General features: G+C 53.3%; 2 protein-coding genes across 2 annotated transcripts in view; one reads left to right on the forward strand and one right to left on the reverse strand.

Annotated features, from left to right (window-relative positions):
* Positions 1–167: 167 nt before the first annotated feature.
* LOC103923731 (kelch-like protein 31) lies at positions 168–8,802 on the forward strand. Its single transcript, XM_009332146.1, has 3 exons — positions 168–239; positions 3,081–4,292; positions 5,721–8,802. The coding sequence occupies exons 2-3, from the start codon at positions 3,103–3,105 to the stop codon at positions 6,451–6,453; spliced, it is 1,923 nt and encodes a 640-aa protein (XP_009330421.1). The 5' UTR covers positions 168–239; positions 3,081–3,102; the 3' UTR covers positions 6,454–8,802.
* Positions 8,803–8,891: 89 nt separating this feature from the next.
* RPL11 (ribosomal protein L11) overlaps positions 8,892–9,305 on the reverse strand; it is a 7,885-nt gene continuing 7,471 nt past the window's right edge. The window contains exon 7 of the mRNA XM_009332148.1: positions 8,892–8,964. Coding sequence (XP_009330423.1) covers positions 8,935–8,964 — 30 coding nt within the window. The 3' untranslated portion in view covers positions 8,892–8,934. The remainder of the gene's footprint in view (positions 8,965–9,305) is intronic.

Raw genomic sequence — 9,305 nt, forward strand, 5'->3', positions numbered from 1 at the left:
CAGCGCTACCTTAATCCAGCCCTTTCCATGTCTCTCGGGACTCGGCTGAGGGCGGCTGTCCTCACATCACCCCAAAAGCCTGCTGTAAGTGTAGAAGTGATAAGAGCAGTCAGCTGCCTGGGAGGGGAGAGGAGGGAGGAGGATGTTGTGTGGGGAAAGTTGAGGGTCTCTGCCTCTCAACCTGCAGAGCCCTGTGCTGGTCAGACCTTCCCCTTGGACTAACTGGTCTTAACAGTAAGGTAAGGAGCAGACCCAGCCTATAGATGAGTCACGGAGAACCGAGGCTCGCCTAGCAGGATTTGCAGAGACCTCGCGTGGGGCATGGGAACTGCTGAATAATGGAAATAATGGCATGGGGAAAGGCTTTGTTGTTTTCTAAAATGGGGCTGGAGGAATTATTGGCAGCGAAATGGTGCCCAGAGCTGCAGTGTCCAGGTAGCCTTCCAGGCCAGCTCAGTGCTTGCTGTGACTCAGATCCTTCTTGAACCCAGGGCTGGGGATACCAGCAGGTAAAGGAGAGGGACTCTGGTTAGATATTAAAGAAAATAAGCCTGCCATAACTTTCTGAAGACACAGTATCACCCAGCGTAGGTCCTGCTTTGCTGTTAGCTCAGTAATATGGTGCAGGTCTGAGATTAGCAGCACTGAAAGGATATGAGGACAACTACTGTCTTTTAGTTTAAACAGCTAGAAAAAAGCCCTGTCTTCCCTCCTTTCTGTCTGGGCCCTTTGGAATCTCTTCAAACCATTCCAGCTCCCCAGATTAATCCAGCAGCCAAGATTAATCTGTAGGAAAAATATCCCTTTCAAGTCACTACAGTGGTATTTCAATCAGAATGTCCCATTTTAAATCAGCTGCAGGTAGTAAAGGTTGCTCTGCCCTCCTGCAGCCAGACACTGCAATAACATGAACACATGCTTCAAACTGGAGTCTGTCAAAGGTGCCCAAAGGGGACAGGCAGGATCCCACGGACATTAATATGAGCCCAAAACTTCCTGTGGCTCCATTGTACTTGTATGAAGTGTAACGCAGTTAGAAGACCTCTGTTTTATCCCAGAACAACTTCCCCCCTTGACTCCTGAGTGGGGTGGACAGGGGATGGAGAAAGCCAGCTGCATTGCTGGGCTTTCCAGAAGGAGTTAAGAAGGCCTTCGGAGATCAGCTTGCCCAACTGTGATGCTGGGCTCCGCACCAGGCCCACAGGAGCTGCTGAGCGCTGGTGTCTCCTCTCTAAAATGGGGTCTGGAACCCCTGAAAGGGGGGTGAGCAGTTTTATGGACAGAAACAGTGTCTTGCTGCAGACACTGTGCTTGTTTCTGTAAAAGAAGGCCAAAATCAAGGCAGTCTGGGGAGCAGAAGGGATCGGGCAGATCCTCAGCGCGGCCCGGTGGGAGCTGACACCCAGGTCTCTTATTTCACAAGGCCAAACCCTCCTGCCCCGGCAGGTTGCAGACCTCAACCTGGCACCCGTCCTGCTGGGACCAGTCTCAGCGTGAGGGCGGCAGGACGGCCACCTCCCTCCAGCACAAGTCCTGCTTCTCTTTGGGTTTGTTCGGCAGCAAGGAGGTTTTTGCAGTACTGTATCTCAGAGAGATACAGGTCTCATCCCTTGAGGGATCTGGAGAGAAGGCCTGGAAAAACATTTTCATTTCCTGGGAAATTCCAGTATTTAACCTATGTTGTCACTTCAAATCCAGCTGAAAACCTGAAACTGCAAATTTTCCTGGGGAATGGATAGTCTGAACAAAATGCATGTTTGGAAATGTCAGAGTGTTGTTGCTCTGAAAGGGTGAATCCTAGTTCCTTTTCCCAATCCTGAGCTGGGTGTCAGAAACAGTTTCATATCCAAACACACAGGGCGGCATTTGCATCCCAGTTTCAGAAGGACTGACGCCTGCTCCAGGATATGACACTGCGATAGATGAGCCCTCAGTGGTGTAAATTGGGGTAGCCCCATGAAACGCCGCAATACCAGGGATGGCTCAAGCGCCTGGGACTTTTCTCCTGAATCCTCTTGGCTTCTGTGCAAAGCTAGGAGGGAGCAGGGGCTCCGGGCTCCCTCTGCTCACCCCAGCCAGCTGAGCTCGGCCGGGCCGGCACTGCTGCTCTCCCTGACTCAGCCCTGAATCCTCTTTCCTGGAAGGGACTTTTACTAAACTTTTCCCTTCTCCATATTTTTGCTGAAGTCTCATAATGTCCCCCTTCTTCTTTGCCCAGGGCTAAATAGGAGTTGATTACTCAGTTCCAAGAAACCTGATCTTTATGGCCAAGCGTAATAAACAGTACCCAGACATGTGAGACAGCACAGTTAACAGCTATTTCTGTTCCCTCATACATTGGCTGCTCCGAGCTCCCTCAGAGGAGCTGAGGTCACTGCCGAGTTTCAGACTGGAGTTTGAAGCTGGAATTTGGGAACATGCAAAAGCTGGATTGTTGTTGTTGATGATTTTTTTTCCCCTTTCACCTGCACTCTGAACTGGTCACCCCAAGGGGCAGCTGGCCCCACTGGTTACCCAGCAGTGCCTCACCGTGCCCAAGGGCCTGGGGGGGGGAATGAACACCCTTTTCTATATGGTCCTGCAATGCTGGGCTTCGTCTTACCTCGCTGCTATGTGGGAACCTCTGTCAGAGCTGCTGGGACTTGATTCACCCCATCTGACATGCGCTTGAGTCAGGCAAAACACACCCTGCGATCACCCCCTCGTTCTGCCTGGAGTCTGTGTCACCCCAGACAGCGGAGCTGTCAGCGGGGTCGAGCACGGCCCCACACCCCAGGAACCAGTGGGTGCTCCCACTTTCCCAAGGCAACCACCCAAAATCCCCAGTCCTTTTTCAACACAGCGAAGGTGCTAGTATTGGTTGAGAGTTGAGGATCCCCTCTTGCAGTCATGGCCCTTGATGCCTTTAATGCAGCTCAGGGGGTACAGGGCTTGGGAGGCAGTTTCCATCCTTCCCTTGGCCTGACCCAAAGAGTATATGAGTCAGTGGGAGTTTTTCCTTTCCTTAACTGAATGTCTTGAAGAGCAGAAGGACACCTGTACCCCTGCCACAAGGCTCCTCACCTCTCCTTTCTAACCAGGTCCCGTTCCGATCCTGCCAAGATGGCACCCAAAAGGAAAACCCCCAAGAAGCCCAAGGTGGATAAAGAGGATGCATCCATCACCCCAGCAATGGTGGAAGATGCTTTGCTAGATGTCGAACACCTCAATCACTTGAATGGTTTGTACGACAGCGGCTCCAATGGCTTCCACTGCACGGCCACGGAGGTTGAAGCGCCGGACCACGGAACCAGCCTTTTGGAGGGGATGAACCAGATGCGCCAGAAGCAGTTCCTCTGCGATCTCACCATTGCCACCAAAACAAAGTCCTTTGAGGTGCATAAAATCATCCTGGCTTCCTGCAGCGAGTACTTCCACCGCCTGCTGCAGAGAGACCCTCAGCTGCACCGAGTGGAGCTCCACGACATCTCCCCACTGGGCCTGACCACCGTCATCACCTACGCCTACATGGGGAAGCTGAGCCTCTCGCTGTACACCATCGGCAGCACCATCGCCGCAGCCACCCAGCTGCAGGTGCCAGCACTGCTGAACATGTGCAGCGACTTCCTCGTTCAGGAGATGGCCGTGGAGAACTGTGTGTACATCGCCAACATCTCGGCCACCTACGGCCTCAACCAGGTAAAAGACGCCACCCGGAAATTCATCCGGGAAAATTTCCTGGAGTTCTCCAAGACCGACCAGTTCATGAAACTCCCCTTTGATCAGATCAATGAGCTGCTGATGGATGATGACCTGCAGATACCCAGCGAGGTTGCAGCCTTCCAGATTGCTGTCAAGTGGCTGGAGTTTGACCCGAAACGGGTTCAATATGCTGCTGACCTCCTGAGCAACATTCGATTCGGCACAATCTCAGCTCCAGACTTGGTCAACCATGTTCAACCTGTGCCACGCATGATGCAAGATCCGCAGTGCCACAAGCTCCTCGTGGATGCTATGAATTACCACCTGCTCCCCCACCAGCAAAACAGCCTTCAGTCTTGGAGAACCAGGATTCGGGGAGGCCAGAGGGTGCTTGTCACAGTTGGGGGTCGTCCAGCTTTGACTGAGAAGGCTCTTAGCAGGGAGATCAGCTACAGGGACGCAGAGGGAAACTGGAACAAGCTGACGGAGATGCCAGCAAAAAGTTTTAACCAGTGCGTGGTCGTGATGGATGGATTCATCTACGTCGCGGGTGGCGAAGACCAAAATGATGCCAGGAACCAGGCCAAGCATGCCGTCAGCAGCCTGAGCAGGTAAGATGGGCTCCACCTGGCCACGCAGACCCTGGGGAGGGGTTCGGAGCTGTGCTGTGTCTGCCTGTGCCCCAGCATCCCCCATGGGGTTAGGGACGAGCACATCAGAAAGGTTCCTCTTTGCTATCAGTAACCAGGAGGTAGGTCTGGCCTCTGAGATAATGCTGCCAGGGAGGCCCAGCGCAGGGTGCTAGACTGTGAGACAGAAGACCTGGAAATTCCAGGGATTTGGTCTGTGTGACCCTGGCCTGGGCTTCCCTTGGGGACTTTGGCACCTGGGCTGTGCTGCCCACGTGCTCCGGCAGCGCACAGCACTGGTGCCGGAGAAGGGCAAGGCAGGGCCTCTTCGAAGCTTTGAGGCTCCTGGAGAACTGGGAGCCCTCGTTATTTAGAAGTAACCCATTTTGTTACTCTGGGGAGCTCCCCTTTTCGCCCGCTGGCTGTTCCTCCAGCCAGTGCCAGCCTCGATGCTGTCTCTGGTTTGTCTGGATTCATTTTAAGGTAGATTTACTGCCTGTAGGATTCCTGTTGCCCTTCAGGCTTTCTTCTCTCCACCTCCCTTTCTCTCTTCATCATTTAAATGACAAGGTTTGTTTCCTAAATCCCCATAAACCTGTCACTGGATCACCAAGGGATTACTATTCAAAGAAAGGAGGAGTAACCATGGCAACCAGACATGCAGTATTTTGTTTGCAACCTAAACCTGAACTTCCCGGTGGCTCTGCCCGTGGCTTGGCTCAGCCACCTGAGGCTCCACATGCAACATTGCTGGCGCTGCTCGAGGCCAGCCCTTTGCAGCCCCAGCTCACCACCCCTCAGCCAGGAGCCGTCATTGGGCTCTTTCTCCTGCACCAAGTGAGGTTTCAGCGACGCACTGGCAGGTCTTTCTATTTCTGGCCAGTAGCTTATCCACCTTTCCCAGCTTGGCCTTAGTCCCTGGGGCATCGCTCTGGGGACACAGCAGTTCCCGTTCCCTCTGCCATCTCGTGGGCACACAAGGAGCCGGCTTCTTATCACGTGCCTGGCTTTGGCCTGGCAGGGTGGGCAGGGAAGACCTGCCCCTAGGTCCTCTTCTACCTGCCAAGACCCAACAGAGGGGACAGTGACAGTGCTTGGGGACACCTCCGATCGGTAGCACTCGCCATTTCCAAGCCAGGCCGGAGCTTGTGGTAGCAGGAGCAATGCTGGGCCATCCCAAGGGTTAGAGCAGCAACAACCCCAGCAGTCGCAGGTAGGGTCCAGTCCTGTGCAGTGCCGTCGTCTCCATCTGTACTGCCTGTCCAGATGCTTTTTTACTGCTGGAGAAGACAGAGAGGCTCTTCCAGAGCACAAGTTGTCTCCTCTGAAAGCAGATGTCTGTCAGGCCCTGCTTCTCCCCGTAGCTCTGATGCTAGTCCTGGACAGACAGATCTGTCCTTCGTCCCCCAGGTACGACCCGCGCTTCAACAGCTGGCTGCACCTGGCCAGCATGCAGCACAGGAGGACGCACTTCAGCCTGAGCACCTGCAACGGGCTCCTCTATGCTGTCGGAGGGCGCAACGCTGAGGGTGCGCTGGAATCTGTCGAGTGCTACATCCCCATCACCAACAGCTGGCAGAGCAAGGCAAGCCTGGAGATGCCCCGCTGCTGCCACGCCACCACGGTCATCGATGGCAAGCTCCTGGTCACCGGCGGCTACATCAGCCATGCCTATTCCCGCACCGTGTGCTGCTACGAGCCCAGTACCGACACCTGGAGGGAGCAGGCAAGGCTCAGCACCCCCCGGGGCTGGCACTGCGCGGCCACCGTGGCCGACCGAGCGTATGTGCTGGGTGGGAGCCAGCTGGGTCCCCAGGGCGAGCGGGTGGACGTGATGCCCGTGGAGTGCTACAGCCCACTCACGGGGCAGTGGAGTTACGTGGCACCCCTGCCCACGGGGGTCAGCACGGCCGGGGTGGCTCTGCTGGAGGGGCGCTTGTGCCTGGTGGGTGGCTGGAATGAGAGTGGGAAGAGGTATCAGAAATGTGTGCAGTGTTACAATCCTGATCTCAACGAGTGGGCCGAGGCCGAGGACCTCCCTGAGGCCACCGTGGGTGTCTCGTGCTGCACTATCATCCTTCCACGCTCCCCGAGCTCCGGGTCCCGGGCCAGCTCTGTGGCCTTGGCAGCAGCCAGCACGTAAAGAGCCCTGGGTACCACGTGGCTTATGCCAGCAGCTAGGGAAGGAGACAGAGCTGAGGAGTGTGGGGTAGCTGGATGGGGCGGCACGCTGATGTTTAGAGTCACTACAAAGTCTCAAATGCTCTTGTTCCATCATGGCAAGTTTTGGGCTCTAGGAAAGTGTCTTCTGAGCTGCCTGCATCTCCATCCCGCAGCTTAAGCAGAGATTGCTCAAGCCGGGCAGACACGGAAGCAAGCAGGACAGAAGAGCTTTTCTCCTCAGCCTGCAGCACTGTATCGCAGCGTGGATTGGGAAAAAATGGAAAAAAAAGAAGAAAAACAACGTAGAATAATGCAGGAGAAATTGTACTGTAGGAATAGTATCGCAAGACACTTTCAAAACAGTAGTATTGGTATTAGGTACAAGAAAGCAACAGGTCTAGAGCAGACCCAGTTGCTCACGTAGCATTTGTTCAAGGGAAAGACATTTAATATTTACTCATTGAAGCTCGATACCTTCAGACCAGGAATAAAGTGAATCTTGATAGCAAGGAAGAGAACTACTGGAGCAACTCACCAAGATCCCTTGCTCTTCCAAGTGCTGTGCTCTAGCTCAAGCAGAGGGCATCAGGGAAGTGCCTGAGGATGCTATGAGACTCCAGATTTGAGAGGCAAATGGTGCCCTGAAAATAAGTATCAGCTGGAACAGAAGCCCTTCACATCTAAACCAGAAGCTCTCGCAGATATATTCCTAGCCAGGTCCCGTTACTCATACCATCAAGCTGACAGCTTGGTTTTGAACGCAATCAGCGCTTCCCCGTTACTGTAAAAGCAGTGTCTGACCTGTAAAAGGAGAAGCGATTAGGGAACTTGAGTTTCCAGGGGCAAGCACTTGCTCAGTGCCTGGGGTCCCTCCCTGTCACTGCATCTGAGCGAGACAGTTACCAGTCTTTATTAAAACCCTGGCCGCCCTTTCCGAGGGCACAGGGACTGCAGACCCCCCCTTACAGCGCTGCAGAGCACAGTCATGCTCTTGGGCTGAGTACGTCAGGACAAACCACACCACAGCACTCCAAACCCTGCCCCAGCGGGTCTGAGATACAGCCCCAGAGCAGTGATAACCTCTGACGAGCAGGAGACGAGCGAGTGGTGGTTATTTCCTGGTCTCAAAGCCACGGTCATCACACAACAGTCACCTGCTGAGGGCAGCATCTTCTGATAACAGGTCCTGTTACTGGAGCACATTTACACGTGATCCTAGACTGGCTCATCACCTTCGTCTCAGGCCAAGGCAGCTACACGCTGCTGAGCATCCAGGCAAACGCTCTTGTTTTTTTTCCGGTCTTTTTTTGCACAACACAGTGAAATCGCACCCCAGAAGCCAATGAGCCACTCAAGTGAACCCCAACGTGCCCTGAAGATGCCAAGACAAGAGCTTCAGCAAAGCAGGCTGGTCTTCACTTCCTTTCACAACTCACCAAAACTGAGCAGCCTGCGGTAGTTACAGTTCACATAAAGGTACTGATCTTTCTCTGAGAATTCACGATCTCAGTTAAGAGTTCACATTAAGCACAAAGCTATACCGAGGCAGAACATCATTTCTGTTCAAATTCTACTTTCCTCTGTGCATTTCAGCATGCACAGTACACGCTGCCCTGTGTATTTTGGAGTGGGCTCCATCCTGAACAGCGCTGGCAGCCTCCCCTGGTTTACAACTCCAACAGGCTTGACAAGGGAACAGTCTAGTCTTTCAGTCAGCACCGCACAGCCACTGATGGTGGAGTGGGTGCAGACTTGTATGGAAGTGAGTTTGTTCCTTAACTTATTTTAACTTTTTACTGCAAGATGCAGGAGAGGACCGAACACTAGAGGCAGAAGCAAGGATATTGCTGAACTCCACTTGTGTGAGCTGTATTGTCCTGCAGGGAATTTTCTCTTTAAACAATAAAAGCCATTCCTTTGCATGGGAAAACTGTCTGGCTGTGTAATTACAGCAGTGCACGTTCACTCTCCTGAAACATTTTAAGAAACCAGTCAAGATTCATCCTCTACATTCCAAGCACATCCAGCAATTGCTTCAGGATTTCCACAGCACATTGAGAGCACCACGATCCGTGGGGTAGAAACAAGTCTACCAGCTGCAGGTACAGGCACTCGAGGTCACTCACACCGCCCATGGAAGCGGCGCAGATCAGGGGTTTCTGCTGGCTGATCACAGCCCCCTCTTGTGGCACCAGAATTGAATCCTAGCTCAGGAGCCTGGCCAGTCCCCCAGCACTGCCAGCACCACAGGCCTTGCCCACCCCCTCAGCCCCTTCCAACCAGTCCTGTCATGCTTGCTTAGACAAAGAACCCTCAGCCACATTTTGGCTTTATAGCTCTGCTTTATTAAGAGGATACGTGCACCATTTCCTTTGGCTTCCCATTGAAGAGCCCCCACAAAATTCACAACGGAAGTGAGGGGTTAGAAAATTTTATTTGCTTTTTTGGTAACAGGAACAGCTCATTTACCAGGAAGGATGATGCCATCATACTGTGAGGGGGAAAAAAAAAAAAAGAACCAAGTGAGAAAGTACCATCAGGTAAAGGTGCAGAAAACGGAGTCACCACATCCATTCCAAGCCAGCCAGACTACACTGACATGGAACACCAGTTCTCCTGCAGCTGACTGCCTTTCTACTTTGCTGCTGTGCTGTTAACTTCCAAGTGGGGCTTTGTTCGGATAAGCATTAAACTCCGCTCATCAGCCCAGCGAAACAAGCAGCCCCACCCTTCACAGGCTGATCTGACCAGAACTACACTTGTCCCTTTTACAGTCCCAGGATTTGGCCCCTGAAGGTAACTGTGCCACAGGTGAGCAGAACCAGGCATGAG

Source organism: Pygoscelis adeliae, unplaced genomic scaffold, assembly GCF_000699105.1.
Source record: "Pygoscelis adeliae isolate BGI_AS28 unplaced genomic scaffold, ASM69910v1 Scaffold359, whole genome shotgun sequence".
Taxonomy (NCBI): domain Eukaryota; kingdom Metazoa; phylum Chordata; class Aves; order Sphenisciformes; family Spheniscidae; genus Pygoscelis; species Pygoscelis adeliae.